At 44.4% G+C, this 23,920-nt stretch overlaps 1 protein-coding gene across 1 annotated transcript; it reads right to left on the reverse strand.

The window, feature by feature from the left end:
* Nucleotides 1–999: 999 nt before the first annotated feature.
* Nucleotides 1,000–12,983, reverse strand: NPL (N-acetylneuraminate pyruvate lyase). The gene is made up of 11 exons (XM_075710585.1): nt 12,913–12,983; nt 11,167–11,240; nt 9,941–10,028; nt 8,713–8,770; nt 8,547–8,622; nt 7,176–7,268; nt 6,220–6,368; nt 5,987–6,033; nt 5,114–5,198; nt 4,219–4,258; nt 1,000–1,257 (listed from the first exon to the last, which is right to left on the reverse strand). Exons 1-11 carry the CDS (start codon nt 12,975–12,977, stop codon nt 1,106–1,108), a joined length of 927 nt encoding a protein of 308 aa, XP_075566700.1. The 5' UTR covers nt 12,978–12,983; the 3' UTR covers nt 1,000–1,105.
* Between the last annotated feature and the right edge of the window lie 10,937 nt (nt 12,984–23,920).

A 23,920-nucleotide genomic window follows, 5' to 3' on the forward strand; every position in this document is an offset into this window, starting at 1 on the left:
CTGAAGTGCAGAGGGAACCTCTGCACATACCCGCAGCACCCCGGGCTGATTTCGCTCTTTGCCCCTTACCTGTCAAAGAAGGGCTCTCCTAAAGTTCTTACAAATTTAAGGAGGGGGAAAGGAAGCCGTTATTATTGTGTATTTCTTGTTCAGTGGTTACACAGCAAGAGGAAGTTAGTAGAATTTTCCGTGCCCTTGTGTTACAAAAAGTTAGCAACGTGCCTCTCCACATTTACCCCTCTCTCTTCTGTCATTCCACACATCCCACGTGATCATTTTTGCATGCAGGAGTGCTGTCAGGAGGTATAGGCCGAGTGGTAGAGGGCACGGGACCTCACATTTGTCAGCTACACCTACTATCAGACAATAAGAGCTCAAGCTGGTGGAGAGGGGCAAGTCCAGGGTGCAAGAGGGCCTTTCAATCTGACAGCAGATGACTTCCTAACATGTAAGACAGTATTCTGCATCGCATATAGAGATGTGCAGCTCAATTCTGCCTTCATTTTTGTTGCAAGGAAAAAGATGGAGAAATATCTGCTCTAAATTAGAGACCCAAAAGCTTTCTGTTGCAGAATTTTTATTAAATTTTGCATTAAGTAGAGGTGCACAAAGACAAATGAGATCAGACAAAAACTGGATTTTATGTATACAGTCAGTGTTCCAATGACTTTGTGACAAAGAGTAAAATACCCATCTGAGCAACTAGATGGTGTCATACCAATGTTTAAAAACACACTGTAGTGCTGGAGATACTTAGGAAGGAAGAGGACAAAACATATCTAGCTGTAGGGAGGGTAGAGACAGAACTTCCTCCTTTCTAGACAAAAGGAGTCAGGAACCTTCAACTGGGGAAAATCTGCTCTTTTAATTTTTTATTAAAAGATACCAGCTAGCCCTGGGATGTGCAGTGCTCCAGGGGAGCAGAGTAAAGTTATACAAAAAGGCGGCTACACATGTGCCAAGAAGGCCAGCCCTAACAGGAAGGGGTTCAGGCACATTACCAATTCCCTGAAAGAAATCACAGCCCATCATGTGAGGAATGTGCCAAGTGACAGTGAATCCCAGAAAAGGAGTCTCCACTTCCAGACTGACACAGAAGCGAACATCAGTTGCCATCAGGCCACACAATGCTACCCAGCTTGGCTTTGGCCTTGATGATGAACTCCTCGGAGGCGTCAACAAGCGGAAGCCGCGGAGGTCCCATGGGAATGCCAGAAACAAAAGTCATTACAGCTTTAGTCTGTGCAACACCAAAACCTGGGTGGACAAAAGCAAAATCGGGTCATTTACAGTTCATTTTGCTTAAAGCAGTCTCTATACAGGTGTCCATAAAAGCAGCAGCATGGAGTTCTTGTGTAATCTGACATAAACCAGGCTTGAAGCACTTCTCAGAAGTGAGAACAGTGTAACAAGAGATGATTATACTTGCAGACAGGAAAGACATTACAGTAAAAATTACGCCTACGTACTACATTTATTTATATATTATACCATCATTGTTTCCCTCCTAAAGATACCGAGCAGAGTATTTTCTTAGATGTGCACTTTACAAACTACTATGTCAGTTTTACAGATAACCAGGACTCTGTGTGTGTTCCTTTCTCCTTGCCAAAAATGTATTGCCATGCAGCTTGGACAATAGAAAAGATGTGTCCTCTATAGGTAAACCAAGCAAAAATAGGGCTACTTCAAATTTACCTTCACTGGTAGTCTGAGCTATCCCAGCCAATTTGTCATCCCAGCAACGTGATCTTTGCATCCTCATAGCTATCCCCCAATGCAGACTCACATAAAATAAAGCCCTGGGAGTAGTAACATCGTGCCAACATGTGACGATGACATTGGGTACCAGTTTAAACCACCATGGGAAATTTCAGGAGGCCTGTCCATAGCTCAAGTCCCCTCATGTACCTCTGGAAATTCAGTGTTTCCATCTTTACTTACAAGGCTAAATAACCATAGAATCATAGAATCATTTAGGTTGGAAAAGACCTTTAAGGTCACCCAAGTCCAACCATTGACCTAACACTACCAAGTCCACCACTAAACCAATTAAGGGTAGAGTAATAATTAATTTCATGTTCCCTGGCTTGGTGGCTGGATTATTTTTTAATGAAAGTAAAAACTAGGAGTCATGAAGGTTGGAAAGGATCTCTAAGATCATCAGTCCAACCATCAACCCAACACCACCATGCCTACTAAACCATGTCCCAAAGTGCCACATCTACCCATTTTTTGAACACTTCCAGGGATGGTGACTCCACCACCTCTCTGGGCAGCCTGTTCCAATGCTTGACCACCCTTTCCGTAAAGAAATTTTTCCTAATTTCCAGCTTAAACCTCCCCTGATGCAGCTTGAGGTCATTTCCTCTCGTCCTATCGGTAACTACTTGGGAGAAGAGACCAACACTCACCTGACTACCACCTCCTTTCAGGTAGTTGTAGACAGCGATAAGGTCTCCCCTCAGCCTCCTCTTCTCCAGGCTAAACAATCCCAGTTCCCTCAGCCACTCCTCATAAGGCCTGTGCTCTAGACCCTTCACCAGCTTCGTTGCCTTTCTCTGGACACGCTCCAGCAACTCCATGTCTTTCTTGTACTGAGGGGCCCAAAACTGGACACAGTATTCGAGGACCAGCCTCACCAGTGCCAAGTACAGGAGAACAATCACTTCCCTGCTCCTGCTGGCCACACTATTCCTGATACAAGCCAGGATGCTGTTGGCCTTCTTGGCCAGCTGGCCACACTGCTGGCTCATGTTCAGCCGGCTGTCTACCAACACCCCCAGGTCCTTTTCGGCCAGGCAGCTTTCCAGCCACTCTTCCCCAAGCCTGTAGCGTTGCATGGGGTTGTTGTGACCAAAGCGCAGGATCCAGCACTTGGCCTTGTTGATCCTCATACAGTTGGCCTCAGCCCATTGATCCAGCCTGTCCAGATCACTCTGCAGGGCCATCCTACCCTTGAGCAGATCGACACTCCCACCCAATTTGGTGTCATCTGCAAACTTATTGAGGGTGCACTCAATCCCCTCATCCAGATCATTTATAAAGATATTAAACAAGGCTGGCCCCAAAACTGAGCCCTGGGGAACACCACTTGTGACCGGTCGCCAACTGGATTTAACTCCATTCACCACAACTCTCTGGGCTCGGCCATCTAGCCAGTTTTTTACCCAGCGAAGAGTACGCCTGTCCAAGCCATGAGCCGCCAGCTTCCCTAGGAGAATTCTGTGGGAGAAGGTGTCAAAGGCTTTACTAAAGTCCAGGTGGATGACATCCACAGCCTTTTCCTCATCCACTAGGTGGGTCACCAGGTCATAGAAGGAGATCAGGTTGGTCAAGCAGGACCTGCCCTTCACGAACCCATGCTGGCTGGGCCTGATCCCCTGGTTGATCTGCACATGGCTGTTGAGTGTACTCAGGATGAACCGCTCCATAATCTTCCCTGGCACTGAGGTCAGGCTGATAGGCCTGTAGTTCCCGGAATCCTCTTTCCGGCCCTTCTTGTAGATGGGCGTCACATTGGCAAGCCTCCAATGATGTGTTTCCTCTGACTTTTAACCCAAGAAATACAACCAAGTACTAAAGCTTAGCTAGATTAATTGGGGCTTGTATATATATAGCAAAAGCACAGTGAACAGTTCTCTTCATTAAGTGAAAACCATGCAATGTCCTATACAGTCTCCCTGCACTATTCTGACTTGGTTGGTTTTAATTGATTTTTATATTAAAACTTGGTTTTGTTTCTAAAAATCATTCCACTTTACAATGCTTTGGCCTTGTACAGCCTTGAACAGTTACTCTTAAATGATAGCAAGGCAGGAGGGACAAGTATCGAGCTGTCTTCCTACTGGAGCATCACCATATCAGAAAAAGGACTCTCTAGAAACAAAGCTAGAAATAAGTTTTTGGAGACAGAACAAAAAAACCAACCCACAGGAAGAGTCAGGATAAGAAAAAGGGTAAATCACAGAGTCACAGCCTAAAGCTGTGAGACTTCACAGAATAAGGAAGAAAGCAAGAGTGGAATCTGTCAGGGATGCTTGGTCAGCTCCCTTTGTTGAGCTCCCAGCTGCTACTTGGGAAACAGCACACGCAAAATTTTCTCACTGTGAAATCTTTCAGGAAGGAAGTTCTGAGGGTACAGCAATATGAGAGTTTCTGGAGCACCAAGTCTGCATTTTTATATATAACAAGGGAAATAGGCAGTGTAGGACTTACCTAGTTCGGTGACAAAGCTGAGAAATTCCCCAATAAGAAACTAGAAAAGACAGACAGTAGTTTATTAACTCCTTCAAATTTTTAAGATGTAAAAGCACATAGAGCTATTATGATATTTACATCTTATACAATTGTTGCACAGCTTTGAGAAAAGTCCTTGGCCACCTGGCCAGTCTATGGGAAATGCGAACTGAATTCCATTGGAATAGGGGAGGGAGGGATGGATATAAGAAAATCATCACTCCCTCTCAGTCTATCACTCATGTTCATGCTGTCCCTCACTGCAAGCAGTCTGAGAACACTGGTAAGTCTCATATCTGCTCTAAAGGTTTACAAATCTGAATATCCACTGCCCAGTGAACAGATTTCCCAGAGCAGATGATCTTTCAGACGTCTTTCAGACTTTCATCCTGCAGTCCCTTCTATTTTAAGGCAAAAGAATAATGCCTCAAATGTCCCATAAAAACACTGGGTATGGATTGTATACCAATTGCTCAGCACTCCTCACAAATCTTCAAGCTGCCCAAGACCGAGAGGGATCAAGGCAGAGGTGCTTTGGGACAGCTTTCTGCCCTACATCACGTAAGATATCACCAGAATATTCCCAGCCAAGGGGCTTGGCCATTGTGGGCTTGTTCAAGGAAAAAGGTCAGGCCATTGCTCACTCTGTGTAGATGAGATTAGAGGGTTGAAGGCAGATCTTGGTTAAAAGTTAGTAAGGACTGGACAAAAAGGTGAGGAGAGATGAGTAACAAGCAGGGGGTTGGAGCTGAAATAAGTTTGCTTTAATGAAGCTAGCTCAGGGTATGGATGACAACACCACATAGCAAACAGCCCCAGTAAAGCTAGAGGAGAAAGAAGGCTGCTCCTAGCAGGGACAGTTAAGATACTGTACCTGGTACTTCCGTGCTAACACAAGGTCTGGCTTCGCAAAAGCTTGCAACATCAGATTGTTTTTTTGGCCCAAATAGTTGTACGTACTGCCAAAAAAAACCAAACCAAAAATAGAATCAGTAAATGCAAAGGGGGAGCTTAGAACCACTGAAACAAAAGACGTAGCCACAGGCTTTCTCTGTTGACATTGTAAGAATGCCATTATTATGATAGAGATTCGTGCAATCTATGCGCAATTTATACTGTCAAGCATCTGGAGTATGCCAAGCCCTACGGAAGAGTTTAGAGAGCAGATTTCTCTTCCCAGTTCTTGCTTTTCAAAATTAAAAAGAAACAATTAGACAATACAGAAAGTCAATCACTTAATTTTCCAGTTGCTTGTTCATTTAATAGATCATCTACTCAAGAACACAGATATCACATGGTAATTCATCTAAGCAGCCTGGTATGAGGGGCAGAAGACAAATCAGAAATAAAACTCAGCAGGGCGCTTTTTCTCACAGACTTCTCATGTAAACTAAGGTAAATGATTTTAACCTCTTTGGGTTTTGGTTCCTTACCCATATAATGAAGATAAAAGGGATTCCCTACTTCAAAAAGTTGCCATGAGGATAGAGAAATATGTTGAAACCTTTAGGTCAGTTTACAGACTGCAGCAATGATCACCCAAACTAACACACTCTAAAATCCCCCATTATACGACCATCCCATTGCTAGTACTGGAGTTAGCCTGTCTGTCTGCTTGCTGCTGTACAGCCTCACCCTGCAAAATCCTCCATCGCTGTGACAGAAGACAGAGAAATACTGTGTAGTTAGTGGACGATACAACAATAAGATGTGTGTGTCAAGGGGAAGGAGTCCAAGCCATACTGACCTTCCAACTGCTCCATCTGCCCCTATTGCCAGTGCACTCAACAGTTGCTAGTTTGAGGTGGGGGGAGAAAAAAAAAATATTTTTACTTCACGTAACAAAATAAAGAAAAAAAGGGGCGGTGGGAAGGAGCAGCAAAACTCCCTGGCACTAAATGTCCAGGATTACTATTCTCCCCCCAAGGCTGAAGCAAGAGAATGCCATAGAAGAAATAATTTTTAAGAGGAGCCTCTTACCTCATCCACCCCATAAAGAAATGCAAACTGTTCTCTCTTGTTCTTGTTTATACACTGTGCAAGGTCCAAGAGGTCCATGTCGCTGAACTTCACACCCTGGAAGGTGGGGATCCGCTCTTTTATTCCATCCAGCAACCCTTCAACACGAACTGTGCAGAACAGCAATCTCATATGAAGAAACACACCCCTGTTCTGGGAGATTTCCCTGTCTTGTCCCCAAAAGGGAGACTTACAAGTTGTTCACTTTTGGCCTAAGCCTAGTGAACTATATAGCTCTAAACCAACCAGTGAGACAACTTCAGAGTGATTATTTCCCAGCGTTATACAAAAGACATCTTTCTGCCCTCTTTGAAGCATTCCTTTGACCAGATCAGAAGGGAAAAACCCTGGATAACTGAAAGTTTAGGAATAAACTGTCAACAACATATTTAAGAATAAATATAAATTCATACATCCAGAAACACCACATAACCAGCTGTCTAGAACAACTAACCGAAGATCTGTATTCTATTCCTCTAATAAATAATAAGACTTGAGAAGCACCGTGGTTTCACATGTAATTTACTAGCAAACATGACTATGCAGTAGTCAGTGTACACCAAGAAAGACGGTGGTAACGATCTTGCAAAAAATCATGATTCAACTATGGTTATCCAAGACAATTACCCATCCTGGTCCACACTAATTGCAAAGCCATGGTCAGCATCACCTCCTCCATCCCAAGTTGTTCAGTACTCATAAGCCATTACTTTTTTCCAATGAAGAGAAAATCAATTTATTTTCCAGTCTCGGATTCACCTCCCATTTTCAGAAAGGATCCTTTCCACTACAGCTTGCATGTGACAGGAGCAGAGGCTACAAACCTGGTTTAGGCTGGTAGACTAATCACACCAGCCACTGGGATTACTCAGGTTGCTATAAGCCTATGGGCTCAGGAAGAGCTAAGCAGTACTTACTCTTCACACCCGTCAGAAGAGGAATGTGATAGTAATAAAATGGAACCGCAGGGGCTTCAGATGCAACCTCCTGTAAGAAAGCAATCAGCTCATCTGGAAGAAAACAAGCAAGTACCCCCGTAAGAGAAGGAAACTATCCATAGTGAAAGACAGTTCAGATTCACAGTAGCCGGGGTATGTGGAGAGGCGATCTACAGCTTGCGTACCATACACAGCAAGTCATATAAAAATCTTAAACGTAACAAAACTGAGTGGAAGACCTTAGGGAAGGCAAAGCCAGTATTTATTTTACACCAAACCAATTTCAGTAACACAGTCATTCTCTTACAGATGAAACTCACGTAAGCTCTCAGATGCAAACTGCAAGACCTGGGTGCCAAAGTGGTCTCACCAGGACCACTTGTGTGCAACACAGAAGACAAGGGATCAAGTTCACATTCTCCTCCCTGGGGTACTGCTCGATGGTGATGATGAATATGTTTTTGGTCAACTTTTTTGTACTGTTTTAGGAATCTAAGAGGTATTATGGTTGACATTCTTCCTGAGAATCTTGTTCACTGCATCCTTCATAAATCTTAGGCAACCTTCCCATTGGCATAGCAGGAAGACCAGTGGGCTGAAACCTCACTGCTATCCTGCTACTATCAGCAAAGGCCTTCTGCTGATCTTTGTGCAGTTCCTCTGTGCTTATCAGTTTGATTGCCACTGATTGTGTCCTTGGCTGTCAATACCAGCCATTCTGGCAATCCACTCTGGTTTCTTCTGGTGCTTTCTTATGAACATTTCCATTCATAATTCATTCAGACAAATTTTAACATTTCTGTTACAGAACCTCCACTTCATGTGGTTCTTTTAAGGTTATGTTCATGATATTAAAAGCAAAACACTTGATTTATAAGTTCTGAGGCAACCTTAGGTGCACAGAACCAAACCTGATCACCTCAGTAACAAGAGGCACACCTGTGTATCAGCAGTTTATCAGCTTGGTCAGTGTCCAGCAAGGGCCAGCATGGAACCAACTGCTTCCTAGTGTGGCCCAGATCAAGTGTGGACCCCATACTATCTATTCAGAATACAGACTAGTTAACTACTCTTTCCGTAAGCAACTCTTCTTTTTACAAGAGCCCAACAAAATACATCCCAAAAGACATCCTTCCCACTTCTTACTGGGAGACTCCTGGTATCTCCCATCTTTAAAAAATACTTCTCCTAGGTTTTGCTTTTGCATGACACCAAACATGACAGGCATGTGAATATTATCACCAGAATACTTTTCAAAGAAAGAAGATGGCATTAATCCTTTATCCATGATAAAGGTTTGGAGGGCAATATAAAAGGGCCTCCACAGGTCTGCCAATCACATCTACTCACCTTTATTTGTGGGTTTGAAGAAGAAGGGGGCTATTACAGCAATACCACTAGCACCTATGGCTGCTGCATGTCTTGCCTATAAAAGAAAGAATGGAAAGCACCTGAAGGTACATCTGCTTTATATGTATTACACGCATAGTGAAAAGGAAACATATCGTATACACACCAGTTCTTGGGACTCTGGCAGACTTAGTGCTCCCACATGAATGATCACGTGATCCAATCTGCACAAGAACAAATTCAGAAGGTTTGGGGAGGTTTCAGTGGTGGTGAAAAATATCAGTCTGCCAAAATGAACTGCTTCAGAACAGGGAGCCACAGCACAAGACCTTCACTGGGCTAGATTAGACCTAAGAGGGATTTGAACCTGTGTTGACTGATGAGCAGACACACAGGGAAAATGATGACAGTGGCGAGCAGCTGATGGTGGAAAAAAGAAAACACATTTGCAAATATGAATCATGTGTGACTCCTTGCTGTTGTATTTGCAAGGCTGTCAGGAGGGACAAATCTTAGCATGTTATTAGGAAGTTAAAATTAAGACATTAAGGATTTAAGGGGAAGCTGGGAAAAGGAAAGGATATCAAAGCATATGTTTGCTCTCTAAACCTATTTCTCTGCAGAACTACCAGAAGGGTTCAACCTCACAGCAGCACCTTTGACCACTTCTCTGCTCCTGCCAAGGGAATCTCCCAGGTTCCAGTCCATCAGTCCCATTTCTGTGTTTCTCCTTTATATCCACACAGGCTGTGAGCCTTCACACCAGTTTATTTCTGCTCACTATCCTTCTCACCCAAAACACCTCCTCCTCTCCACATCCTCTGACACAGCAACTAAGAAGACAGTGGTGAGTGACACAAGACTATGACAGATACAAGAGATGGAGAATGGAGCTGCAACTGGATACACAGGTGCCAATCTGTGTTGAATTCCTTTACCACTGACTTTGCACTTTTAGGGATGCACCAAAACACTTGACACCTCAGCTTCCCCCATACCAAATCATTTAATATATTAGAAGGTTCAGAAATGCTCACAGGGCATAAATAGGCAGATTGCTCTTTACTTTCATCTCTTCTCAAGAATAAGCAAAGGGCACAGCCCTGTTTTCCCCAGAGCCCTTTTTTGTCCCCCTACCCCTCAGTGTACCAAAGAGAAGGAGAGAAGGACTCTTACAAGCTCTCTAAGCAGCAGGAATGGACACCAGCTAACTGGCAGTGACAAAAATGCAGAGTTCTATGGTAAAGGAGCTGGGGAACAAAGCCCAAGAACAAAATACTAAAAAAAAAAAAAAAAAGCTATCAGCAGATGTGGCTTTGCAATCAGGCAGGCATGCCTGTATCCTGTATCGTAACACGAGATCTGGAATCCCCTGTTCACTCTCAGCTACTCACTTGTCTTTTCCTTGGCTCACCCATTCTTCCGCCAACTGCTTCCTCTCCTGGATGTTAAGGGACAGTCCTTCTCCTGTTGTGCCATTCACTGTTTCAACACAACACACCACACTTGCTGAGGCCTGGCCTACATTCATTGGCTTTACTGAAGACAAGAACTGACACTTTTGATGATATTAAACAGAAATATTTTTACTCCAACTCATTTTAAGATAGCAATGCTGGACACCAGCATCTGCAGGGGGATTGCAGTGTTATCATCACTAAATGCTTGTGTCGGAAACCTGGGTGTTTCAGGATCAGCAGCAGGGGGAGGGAGGAGACAGAATCAGCTGCTGAAACTGGGAAACTGTCCCCCAGCACCTCCTCCCCAGCAGACACTAGCTCCTTCCCCCAGCAATGCAAGTCAGGCTATGACAAGTGCACAAAGGGACGCCCAGCTAGCCAGGCAGAGTGACCTTCTATCCTCCACTCCAAGGAAACCACCTGACCTGACATGTGGTGTCTTCGTCATGAGTTCAACCACGTGTGCTACCTAGGCTAAAGCACCCCTAGAAAACGAAGATATGTCAGTATGTTCAGTCACAAACAACAGATTAAAATGTGGTAGCTGAAGTCACTGCCGTGGTCTACTCTGCATCTTGGCACTCTTTTGACTGAAGTTTTGAACCAAAATCTTATCACTGACTTCAGCTTACTTAACTATGCCAGGCTGTGAGCAAAAGTGGTTTAAGCAGATGCCGTATTCTCTATCCAGCCATCCCTGCTGCCCCCACAGCAGTCCCTGAGACAGAGGCAGAACAGAGATGGGAGCAGTGACCATCTTGGTATCACCCGGTGCACCACAGGTTTCCTAAACAAGCCCATCTGGCTTTGATGAGCCCACTGAATTCCCTTGACTCCTGAGCTGATGTTTTTTAATCGCACAATTGGCAAAGGGGAGAATCATTCAGCTGAGTCTTCTCTGCCACAACAGCATTATCCATTCATCTCTGGAAATGTCACTGTATGAAGGCAATGCTTATTTTATCCCACACAGAAATGGGGTGTAGGCAAAAGCAGATGCCTCAGGTATTGCTTACACTCTCTCCACTGATGAATGTGGATGTCTAAGATGATCCCACAGCCACAGTCCCTCCCACTACAGCTCTTATCAGATAAGATATCATATGATTGCCATCCAGGCAAAAGGGGTGTAACACGGTTTCTGTCAAAAAAGCACTTACCAAAGACGTTCTTCACATTCTGCTCTCTTACCAGATAATCCACGTATTGATGAATCACCGAAAGGTTAATTTGTCTGAAATGAAAGGAACTGCAGCAACCTGAGGAGCCTCAGCAACCATAAGTCTCCACCCACAGATATCTTAAACTTAGGAGATTAATAAAACACAGACAGACATGTATTTTTGAAGCCTTGCATTTGTACACACACAAGTTACCTCAAGGTATGATACCCTCAGCATGTGTTTAACATTTTAGGTAACAGTTCAGTTCTGAATTCTTTCTTCCAGTTTCTCTTCCTCCTGACAAGCAGTTCACTGTTCCAACTTTTTATCTCAATTGGTAATTACTGCAGCCTCGTCACAGCAAAGGACTTTTTGGGGAGGTATGAGAGAACAAGAGGCACTCAAACCTTTTTGACTGCTGAGGAAAACAGGAGTCCTCTTGAGAGCACAAAGATATTTGTGCAAGTGCTGGCAAATAGTTAAACTATACTTGTAACTGCTGGACACAGACCGTGAAATGGCATCTGCTGGATGTGACTTTGACCTCTCTCTCTCTCATTAAAAGAAGAGGAAAGCAACAGACTTCCCTGACAAACAGGGAAAATTGAATTTTAGGTTTATCTTCTCTGCAGGACAAACTTATTTTGTTTAGCAGTGTATAATATTTCACCATTGTTTTCATTTATCAAACATACAGACCAACCCTACAGTCTGGAAGTCAATTCTGGGACCTTGACTGGGTTCACACATCACCCAAAATCTCATAGCTCCTTTCAGAGAACATGTCTTACACAGGCCAGGCATGCCAGGCAGCAGGCCCAGATCACTCTCCAAATACCATGTTGCAATAAATTTGAGTAGTAATAAAAAAATTAAATCAGAAATAAGTTTCCTTTAAAGCAAGAAATGAAGCAGTGACTGCAATGCAAATAAGTTCCTTGACTGAGGCAGAAAAATGCTTTACAGCACTTGTCAAAAGTAAAGGATCACTTTCAGAGGACTGTACTAGCAAATCTCCACCATCTCCCTCAGAAACATGTACAGATCTTGACACAACCCCCATCAGAGAAGCTCAGGGTCCTTTGCTGACTCCAAACAACTCTGTCTTGCAACATCAAAATGCAGTAGGGAGGACATCTGTTTCCTATCGCGGGATAGGAAGGACAAACAACAAATCATTTGAGGAAGGACAAATTTCAACTTTCAATTTGACATTATTTTCAGAACTGTGCAGTCCTTGCAATATTTTCTTTTGGTTTAGAGTAATTCCATGCACACATACATACACATGAATGCTTGCGTGAGTTAACTAGGGTAAAGGAAAGTGTAAAAGGACATCAGATTTTGACAATTATTTTCTAGCTCTCAAAAGCACTTTTTAACTAAGACTGTGCTTTGCCTTAACAAACGTGAAAATACTGCAATATTCTACACATAACCTTACTTCGATTTAATTTGCACCTACAAAACCAGAGGAAAAAGAGATGCGAGACTGATCCAAACTCTCTAAACCCAGACCTACAGCTCTTGCTGGGTAACAGGAGGATGCAGAGGCTAAGGGAACCCACTCCAGTGCTAGTGGGACCATCCTAGTCGTTTCCCCATCCCATCAGAGATTTGATTTAAAAACAAACCCAAAACTGATCAATTCCAAATAAGAAAGAAGGGAGACAGGGTTTTGAGGTAACAGTAAGCAGTGCAACTCTGACAACATGGCATGTTGTGATACAGGGTCATACTCACCCATCAGGAGTCATTGGAGTGATTGTAGCAGCTACAAGACCCTGTAACTTCTTTCCGGGTGTCATTGAGCTGTTTGGAAAAAAAAGAGATAAACGTGATTCCCACCTTTATTTAAGCAGAGTTTCAACTAACTTCTGTTAACAGCAAAACTGGACAGGCAAAGTTCAGCAGAAGTGGACTTTGCAAGGGTGTTATTTTTGGTTAGAGAGAATTGTCTTTTTGCTGCTGTTGTTGAAAGCGGCTTATCGCAGCCAGCACCATCCCAGAACAGGACAGGACCGGGAACACCAGGTGCAGTTACATTTCAGAGACATCTTCTATTTTACCCTTCCCTTTCCACTCACAGCTTATGCTCTAGCACACACCTGGTAAGGCCTGGCAGCGTGGACGGGAGCACCGTTTTGCAGAGAACCGGGCTCAAACCCCTTCCCCCGAGACAGGCAACCTCACGCCGAGCGGCCCGGCAGAGCACAGCGGCCCGCCAGGCCCGCGGGCAGCAGCCGGCCGAGCCGAGGGGCCAGCCCGCCCGGGCGGCTCCGGCCCCGGGGAGGGCGGGCTGAGGCCGCCCCGCAGGGCAGCGACGGGGCCCGCAGGCTCGCCCCCAGCCCCTCCTCACCTCGCCGGCGGCCGGCCCGGCTCCGCGGCGCCTCCGGGACGGGACGGGACGGGACGGGACGGCCCCGCCGGCCGCCTCGCTCCGCCCTCGGCTCGGCCCGGCGGGAGGGGCCGCGGCCCGGCCCAGCCCAGCCCGGCCCGCCTGTCGGTGGCTCCTCCGGGCCGAGCTGTGCTGCGGCAGGCTCCACGCACCGCGTTCAGCTGCTGCGATGTAAAAAACCCGCTGCGCAGGCAGGAGCGGGCTGCCGCCGGCCTGCAGGGCGGGGGAAGCCGGCATCACCTGGCAGCTCTCCGCAGGCAGCATCTCCTCCTCGCCCCTCGGCTGCCTTCTCCCCGGCCTCCTCTGGTGACCCATTAGAACAGCCACAACCCCCGCAGCCTCCCATAACCTACACTCCACAAGTCATGTTTAAAAGCTAAGGCTTGTTTGGATTATTAATCACTATTTGCAAGCTTATTTTTTTAAAAAAAAAAGCAAAAAAACTTTTCAAAATAAATAAATAACAGGGTGGAGAGGTAAGAGAGCTGGCTGCAGGTCTGGGGAGACACCTGGCTCTACCACATGCTTTGCTGGAGGAATGGTACCCATCATAGGATGAGAGGAAATGGGCTTGAGCTGCACCAGGGGAGGTTTAGGTTGGAAATTAGGAAAAATTTCTTTACGGAAAGGGTGGTCAAGCATTGGAACAGGCTGCCCAGAGAGGTGGTGGAGTCACCATCCCTGGAAGTGTTCAAAAAACAGGTAGATGTGGCACTTTGGGACATGGTTTAGTCTAGTCTACCCTTGATTGGCTTAGAGTAGACTTGGTAGTGTAGGTTAATGGTTGGACTGGATGACCTTAAAGGTCTTTTCCAACCTAAACGATTCTATGATTCTATGATTCTATTCTATGATCGTAGCCAAGACGGACAGCAGCACTGCAGAGCGTCGGCGGGAGATTTAGGGGAGTTTGGTTAACAGTCTATGAATTTCAGCGGGGATTTCTGCCCAGGCACAAGTCGCTGTAGGAAAAAGGGGGTATCTTTTTATTGATGGCTGAAAATAATGAGGGAAGCTTGGCTGCAAACTAGAAGCGCGTTTGCAGCTGAAGCAACTCAGACTCTAAGACCAGCTCCCCTTAGGTTGTCTACAGATGCGCTCCGGAGCTGCATGAAAGAGAGAAGATCATACTACTGCTGTGATTAGCAGCATCAAAATGCCCTCCTGGAGCTGTCTGCTAGAGAGACACATCCACCACACGGTGCAATAGAAAGAAAAACATTTTCTGCAGCTCAGTGCAATTGAACGAGAAGGATTTCAAAAGGCTTGTCGTGGTGAGGAAGCAAACCCACACTGCCTTGCTGTAAAGGAAACAAGCACCAGAGGGCATGTCAAAAGCTTGTGAAGGCCTGGGAACTGCAATAAAGAGCATCTCTGATTAAAAGATTTTTTTTTCAAACCAATTAGTCAAATTTCATGTTTTCTCTGTTCCCAGACAAAAACAAAGGTGCAATTGGAGATGAAACCTAAAACTACAGCTCAGTCATTTAAGGGTAAGCATCAAAGTATTATCATTATTGTAAAACAAAATCCCATATGCCCAAAGAATTCAGCATCGTTCCAACTCATCTTGCATCTCTGTATTTCTTGTAAGTGACAAATGTGCACATTTCACCCTCAGGGTCTCAGATCTGCACTGAGCATCAAATTTAAAAGTCGTAGCATTGAAGAAATGAGCCAGACATTGATCTCTGTGCCATAGTCCCCCTTTGTAAAGTAGAGGTTGTATTTACCTCTTCTGTTCCTTGCCATGGTTATCTAGCTGCAAGCTCTGCAGATAATAATTGTCTCTGATGGATGCCCACTGTGGTGGGGACCTCCTGTGCCTCTAATTTGCTGTTCTTTTAAAAATCATCATTATCTGAACAAGAGAAACCCAAACCATTAATATATAAACATATAATGTATGAATAGAAAAAACATGCCATAAACCAAAAGCCACAAGATGCATAGAAATGAGAAGTTAAGGGGAAGACCTGCTTCATTTTGGCCCCGCTACGTACACCACCACAACCTGGGTACAGTTCACGTTGTGGGGACTGCAGGACACCATGAAGACAGGAAAAGCTTCAGCTCCATGCTTCCTCATCTCCTGCCCGTCTCTTGTTCCGGTGTGGTGCTGGAAGCACTCCCAATGCCAGTGCAGTGCCCTGGCTCTGGGTCATGCGGCATGGGGAGCTGGGAAGATCCATGCCACTGTGTAAGAAAGGCAAATGGAGGTCAGGCTGTGACAAATGAGCAGAGAACAATGGCTCATGGGGAGCTAAAACCACTCTCCACATGCAGTCCATGTGGCTCTTGTTTTCTTCTCTGACGTGGTTTTACCAGATTTGTACCATGTGCAGCGCACAGTCTGGGCCCCGTGGCAGAAATGCAGCTGTGCACAGCACAATCCTCCTCCGTCCCACCAGGACTGCAGCTAGTCTAGAATTCAAATCTTCTCATAGCAGATCTGACCACCAGACCACCAGCACCTCTTAAGACAAGGTACTGCCCTGCGGAGATTTGTGGCTGACATTTAACAGACTCAGAAGAGGCTATGAAAGGCCATATAGAGTGCATATGGACTGACCACCAAAAAGACATCAATCTGTCATTCTTGCATATGCCCCAATGCCTGCAGCTTGCAGCTCTCCTGTGGGCTTGGTTTGCTTCCTGGGGAAAATTATTTGGGTTTTCTACGCCCATCCATAAAACAGGTGCAATAAAACATTCTGCCTTCAGTGTGTCCTTTCAGATCTTCCATTAGAGCATGTTTTGAGAGCATCCAGTGCCTGCGGTAGAGAGAACAATCCCCTGTTGTTGTGTGCTCTGGGAGCACATTTTTCATGTAGTCACATCATCATCTCAGGAGTCTGGGTTTGTAGTATTCCTCCTCCACTCCAAAATATGTTCACTGTGGGCTGTTCACATGCAGAGATCACTTTCTCTGGGGTTTGGCTTTATTAACAGGTTCTCACAAAGCACATGTATTTTTCTTTTCTTTGACGCTCATCTCGTTCATCCAGAAATCCCCTCTTCTCTATGCTCGTCCATCCCTATGGGTAATTTATCTTTTTCCAGGCTGAACAGTCCCAACTCTCTCAGCCTCTCCTTGTAATACAGATTGTCCAAGCCCATGATCATCTCCAAGGCCCTTCACTGGACTCACTCTAGGAAGTCTATGTCTTCCCTTTACTGGGGCGCCCAACACTCCAGATGCATCTCACCAGAGCTGAGCAGAGGGGAAGGATGACCTCCCTTGACCTGCTGGCAACTCTTTTTCTAATGCAGGATACTGCAGGGTTGCACTGCTGGCTCATGTTCCACTTGTCCACCAAGGCTGCCAGGTCCTCTTCAACCAAGCTGCTTTCCAGCTGCATGGCCCCCAGTCTGTACTGGTGCATGGGCTTATTCCTCCCCTGCTGCAGGACACAGCACTTCCCTTTGTTGAAGGTCACGAGGTTCCTGTCAGTCCATTTCTCCAGCCTCTCAAGGTCCCTCTGTAAACTTGCTGAGGGTGCTCTCTGCTCCATCATTCAGGGCATTAATGAAGAGGTTAAGCAGTAGTGGCCCCAGAAGAACAGTGTATTTTGGGAGGTTCAGAGACAATCCAGTGCTCTGTAGAGCCATTTACAGAAAGTTCAGAAGATTTTCTGAGTGTTTTAAGAGAGCTTTAGAGCTACTTTGTGCTGTTGACACCATATGAGAAAAGTTTTACAGTAGCTTGAAATGGTTTGGAGCTGCTTAGAACAGTTTGTAGGAGTTACAGATTGGTCTAGAAGGGTTTAGAGCTGCTTAGAGCTCTTTAGAGGAATTTGAGAGCTGTGTAGAGGAGTTTGGAGTTGTACAGAAGAGATTTAGAGGCATTTTAAATGTACTCTGGAGATACATTAGTGCTGCTTATAGCAACATAGAGGAGCTTTAGGTCAGTTTAGAGGTGCTCTGAGGTGTTCAGAAGAGGTTTAGAAGAGGTAAAGGAGTTTACAGTTGTTCAGAGTGATTTACAGGACTTCTGGCACACTTTACAGGACTTTAGAGCTGCTTAGAACTGTTATAGGGGCTTTAGAGTGGTGTGCAGCTGCTTAGTGCTGTTCAGAGCAGTTTTAGAGGACTTCAGAAAAGTTTTAGCACTCTCTCTAAACAGGAGTTTCGTAACTGCAGAAAGGAGTTCTAGAGCAGTTACAAGGAGACTGAGAGGGGTCTGAAACCTATTGTGAGGCATTTTACTGCTGCTTAAAGCAGTGTGGAAGAATTTTAGATATTAGTGTTGTTTAGAGGATTTTCAGAGAGGAGGAGTGGAGATTTTAGAGGAATTTATAGCTTCTCACCTTTGTTTATAGCTGACGAGAAGAGTTTTAGAGCTGTTTAGATGTGTTTTAGAGCAGTATAGTGCATTTTAGGGGTATTCCGGAGCTATTTAAAGAAGTCCAGGCTGGTTTAGCGACACCCTAGAGTGTTTTAGAATCAGTTAAATAATTTTAAAAGGTGTAATATAGGGGGTGTAATAATAGCTCTTTAAGAACTCATCACAGGTGTTTTGTAGCTGTCTGGTGGTATTTTCGAGGGGTTTAGAGCACCTCAGAGTGTCTTCAAGGAGCTTTAGAGGTCCTTAGAGGAGTTTAAGAGGCCTAAAGGAAATTCAGGGATCTTCAGATCAATATAGACGCGTTCTAAATAAGATCAGATTAATCTGAAAGCTGCTTGGAGGACGTTTAGAAAGATGTTAATGCAGTTTAGAGGACCCTAGTACTCTTTAAAAGGTTATTACAGCTCCTCAGAACTGCTTAGTGTGCTTTTGAGGAGTTCTGGAGGAATTTAGAGTTATTTTTCAGATCTTTAGAGCTGGTTATAGGAAACTTAAAGGCATTTTAAAGGTGGTAATAAATCATTATAGAGATGTTTAGAGCCATTTAGTGACAATTTAGAGCTGATTAGAAGAGTTTTAGAGTGGTTTAGAGACCACTTAGAGTTTACTTCTGTTTTGAGGCAGTTGCCTCATTGCAGCAATACAGAGGTCCTTACAGCTCTTCACAGCTAATTAAAGGACTTTTAGAGCAATTTAGAAGAGGTATACAGTGGTTTAGAGCTGCCTAGAGGGGGTTAAAATCTTACAGTAGTTTAGAGACATTTTGAGAAATTCTGAGAGTTGCCCCAGCCCATCACCTCCCCAGTTCAGTGGTGGTTCAGGGTTGGGACTGTCTTACCACATCCTTCAAAGCCATGATCGCTGTTTCTGACTCCCCTCATCGCCTCTGTACCTCTCCCCCAGTCCTTGGGCGAGGGTTTCGTGTTTCAGGGCAGTCTTTGCTTACCTTTGGAAGGAATGCTGTTAAGAAAATGATGGTAAAGATTCTAAGACTCTCTGATACTGATAAGGCCCTATGTAATTACCAGAAGGAAAAAGAACTGTGCTTTAGCCTGTCGTGGTTTAATCCCAGTCGGCAACTAAGCACCACACAGCCGCTCGCTCACCCTCCCCTCCCCAGTGGGATGGGGAAGAGAATTGGAAAAAAAAAGAAAAACCCCTGGGTTGAGATAAAGGCAGTTTAATAGGACAGCAGAGGAAGAGAAAGTAGTAGTAATAATAATAATAATAATAATAATGATGATGATGATGATGATGATGATGGTAAAAGAATATACAAAGCAAGTGATGCACAATGCAGTTGCTCACCACCCACTGACCGATGCCCACCCACTCCCCTGAGCTGCCCCCCCCGGCCAGGTCCCCCCAGTTTATATACTGAGCATGACGTCATATGGTATGGAATAGCCCTTTGGTCAGTTTGGGTCAGCTGTCCTGGCTGTGCCCTCTCCCAGCTTCTTGTGCACCTGGCAGAGCATGGGAAGCTGAAAAGTCCTTGACTAGTATAAACGCTACTTAGCAGTAACTAAAGTATCAGTGCGTTATCAACATTATTCTCCTACTAAATCCAAAACACAGCACTATACCAGCTTCTAGGAAGAAAATTAACTCTATCCCAGCTGAAACCAGGACAAGCCAAAACCAATACACAAGTTATTCCACAGAGGTTTGAAGGACAGAGTAAGTCCAGTTCAGCAGTACCATATAATACAGTGGATAATTACTAACTCTCTTCATTCCTCCTACAGTCATCAGCAAATAGAATCACAGAATCATTTAGGTTGGAAAAGACCTTTAAGATCGTCCAGTCCCACCATTAACCTAACATTACCAAGTCCACCACTAAACCAATTAAGGGTAGAGCAGCAATTTGGTATTTCCTGGCTTGGTGGCTGGATTATTTTTTAATGGAAGTAGAATCATGGAATCGTTTAGGTTGGAAAAGACCTTTAAGGTCATCCAGTCCAACCATTAACCTACATTACCAAGTCCACACTAAACCAATCAAGGGTAGACTAGACTAAACCATGTCCCAGAGTGCCACGTCTACCCGTTTTTTGAATGCTTCCAGGGATAAAGATTTAACTAAGTATTAAACTTAACTAAGTACTTTAACTAAGTACTATTTACTAAAGTAAATACATCATGAAGGTTGGAAAGGATCTCTAAGATCATCAGTCCAACCATCAACCCAACACCACCATGCCCACTAAACCATGTCCCAAAGCGCCACATCTACCCGGTTTTTGAACACTTCCAGGGATGGTGACTGCACCGCCTCTCTGGGCAGCCTGGTCCAACGCTTGACTACCCTTCCCGTGAAGAAGTCCTCTGCGAGGATACCGCTTTGAATGGGAAAGCTTTGCAACAGGTGTTAACACTGGGACAAAAAGAGGAGGAAGGCCGCGGGAGGGGCAGCGCCGCGCTGGCCCCCCTGGTGCCCGCCACCCCCCCGGTGCCCGCCACCCCCGTGCCGCGGCCACGCACTCAGGGCAGGAACCGCCGGCACTCGGTGGGCCCGTCCCGGCCTGGCCCGTCCCGGCCAAGGTCCGCGTCCCCCCCGCCAGCAGCCTGCCGAGGGCCTGCCTGCAGGTCCCCTTACGCTCATCTCCCAGGTGCAATGCTCCCACATGCAATCAGCAGTGCCAATGATGTGTATGTGACTACAGTCGTAAGGATGAGAGAAAGAAGAAATGAGTTTACTGTTGCCAGTTAAAATACTTCCTCTCCTTTATACTCATTTCGAGTGCATGTTTAATGCCAAATATATCCCTCCAATGGAAAAAAAAAAAAAAAACCAAAAACATTTAGGAAGGCTTAAATGGCTGTGGGAATTTATTTTCAGGAGAATCTGAATACATGAACTCACATTCAGGTTCCAAAATCTGCATTGTAAATTTTGGGCAAGGCAGAAGAAGAGTTTAGACTGTCTGCAGCTGCAGCGTGCTGTGCAGTGACCGGAAAAGTGTCTTCCCACTTCCCACTGAAATAAGCAGTAAAGTGTCAGTGGTGCCAAAGCTCAGAGGATAATAAGGACACCAGTGAAAACAACAACAGAATCAGCTGCTAGTTTTTCCAAAACAAGTATAGGAATAAAAATATGGCTTTATAGATTTAAGCAATTTTTCTATAAGGAAAAGAAATGAACATGAATGCCAAAAGCTTATCTAAATAACTCCATAGGGTAATTTCAAACAGGGAAGTTATAAACACTTTTATGTTGCCATGTGCCAACATAGTGGATTCACATATCTATTAAGAACTCCATTATTCATAAAACTGATTTGCTGAGGTAGGTTAACTACAAAAGCCAAAGGCCCTGCAAGTGTCCTCCAAACATTTTTTGTTGTTGCTGTGTTAACACTTCCAACATTTACTACGCTGACTGCAATTTACCACCCCTGTCCTTTACTTCTACTTTCCCCAAATCACACTTCTCTCTACCTATACACGGTTTTGACATCTGGATTTTCCTATTTCTCAAGCTACCATGTTCTGGTTGGGCATAATTAAACTATAGTTTTGATTCTGTTTCTCTCTACAATAAAGAAATGTACCCAGATATAATTTTCTTTCAAAGACAGACCCAAGTCTATTTTCAGAACAAACATGAAGTACCCAAGCCTAGATGATGGCAGAAATTAAAAAAGACAATACCTGAGAAAGTGATCAAATTCGTTAAATACCATCTTGGCTGGCTGGTATTCATCTGAGAAGCTGATGTGATGTCATTATATGTAGAGCATCTACCTCATTGTCTCGGCCCTAAATCTAAAGGTGCAAAAATCAGAAGAAATACTGACCTCTCAGATTTTAAATTTGAGTTTTAAACTGTTAAGTTGGATATCAGTTCTGCCTGGAAGCTTGCCAGTTTAACTCTTCTAGAATTGAGCATAACCTGGAAGATTTTCCTAATTTAGGATTTTCTTAACTGTCCTAACACAGACATTGACTGGTGTGTCTGCCGCATAAAAGATGTTTAACATGCCAAGGTGTTAATTTTTTAGATGTTAAGATGCTTAAATGTTTAATCTTCCCATTAACAGTTCACTAATAGATATTAGAGTATTTTAAAATGTAAGGCTTTAGAAAGAGAAAGAACTATCACAGTGCACTGGATCCATTAGCAAGCTAAAGCGACCACTGGCAACCAAAAGAGTTTGATGGACTTTTGTATTAAAGTAAAACTCACCTCTAAACACAAACAACAGTGCCATCTGCTGCAGAATGCAGCATTGGCTCATCTTGAGAAAAGAGATAAGAAGAGACCACATTCTTAAAAGAGTCAATCTCTGGAGGCCTTACTTGCATAATCTAAATAGCAAAAATCCTCACTGAAACCCCACACCAACTACCAAAATCCCCACTGTTAGAAGATAGGAGAAGTTCTGATATGATCCGTACTCATGCAACTAAGATCAGGAGGAAGCTTAGGAGGCAAACCCTCAGCTAGGATAACTGATAGATTTGTGCTTAGGTGGTTAGTTGGATCAACTGGCCAGAAAGAGAACACTTTCCTGCAGCCATGCATCATTAATGCCTATGTGCTGCCAAATACATTCATGGTAAGATTGCAAGAGCTTTGCAATGGATTCCTCATTCTGCTTCACATCACCCAATATGTACCATGGTGGTCCTCAGTTTGTATTGCTGAACAGCTATCGCAATAGAGACACCCTTAGCAAGAAGCTCACAATTTCTTCAGTTATCCCTTAATGTCTTTTTGGAGAAAATGGGAAATGTTGTTATTTTAGGACATTAACATTTCTCAAAGATACTAGTCCTTACGCTCTAGGCCCGTTTCCATCATCTCTGGACACATTTTCAGGCCCCCAGGACTCCATAGGGAAACATGGGGCTCTTTAGGGAAATTTCTGCATACCTGGGTCTTTCTCAGACCCCTGGGGCTGTTCCCACCATCTCATAATAAGCCTTCAGCAGAGTCAGGATCTTATCCCAGGCCCTGAGCACAGGAGCTGCCTGGTGGTCTCACCCCATGTGGCATACAGATTGGAGAAGGCTGAGAATGAGAGGGAGGGAGGGAAGGAAGGAGGGGACCAAAACAGGTGAAGAAAAAGAAAAGGGAAAGAGCACCTTAAAATTCTGGGAAGGTGGAGCAGAGAAAGAAAATGCAGAGCTACTGCGTTCCTCCACACAAAGATAGAGCAGAAGGTATCTGCCTGAGGGACTGCTGCAAGATGCAGGTAGAAAAATGCTGGGGCTGATACTGAGCTCCTACCTTCTTCTGGAGAGCCTGTCTAGCAGGTGAGATGTAAGAGGCCCTGGGCTGCCACTGTGGTTGCTAACGACGTCTTTCTTGGTATTACTTGAGTGCATTATTTGTGGTACAGATTGTTGGTGACTTCAAATACTGGACTTTCCTGTTGATAAGAAACAATCAGTAAATGCCTGTTCTCCTTAAGGTTGTTTTTTGAGCCCTCTCACTGAGTAATGTTCTCAGATGATTAATGTCTGGCTCATTCCTGTTCAGAGTTGTGTTTACAAAGAAGGTGTGTTCTCTCTCACCTTAGGCTATAGCTTAAGTCATTGTTAAAAACCATTTTAAAAGGCAAAAATAGCAATACAATAGATTTGTGTCGAGAAGTTTTTCTAGCAAACACTGTTACCTATGTGACTTTAATCCTGTTTCCCTGCATGAGATGTTCTTATCTTGAAGATAAAAATTCACCTTGTTTCATGTTCTTTTTTCTGAGAAGAATCTGTCAATAGCAGAATGTGGGTGAATTTGTAGGGGAAGCTGAGTTTACTTCCTCTCCTTCCAGCACTCAGAGTGGACTACAGGTTTTCTGTGGACTTAGTTAAGTCTTAATGGTGGTGAAAGAAGTTTACTGAGACAATTGCTTGTGGGGTTCAGCTGACAGCTAGATCCCTAAACAGATCCATATTAAAAATAACCCTTATTTTGGAAAAAAGCCAAGTGAATAAAGCAGTATATAAAGCTGAGAAAGCTTCCGGTCTCTCTGTGGGATCTATGGACAGAAGAG

Source organism: Pelecanus crispus, chromosome 5 (assembly GCF_030463565.1).
Source record: "Pelecanus crispus isolate bPelCri1 chromosome 5, bPelCri1.pri, whole genome shotgun sequence".
Lineage (NCBI taxonomy): Eukaryota > Metazoa > Chordata > Aves > Pelecaniformes > Pelecanidae > Pelecanus > Pelecanus crispus.

Excerpts from the sequence above, each read along its gene's own strand:
- NPL (XM_075710585.1), bottom strand. The coding sequence starts at position 12,977 with ATGACACCCGGAAAGAAGTTACAGGGTCTTGTAGCTGCTACAATCACT. Across the intron at positions 7,269-8,546 it reads CTTCAAACCCACAAATAAAG|ATGAGCTGATTGCTTTCTTA; the intron begins GTGAGTAGATGT and ends GTTTTCTTCCAG. Across the intron at positions 4,259-5,113 it reads TGTTAGCACGGAAGTACCAG|TTTCTTATTGGGGAATTTCT; the intron begins GTACAGTATCTT and ends TGTCTTTTCTAG.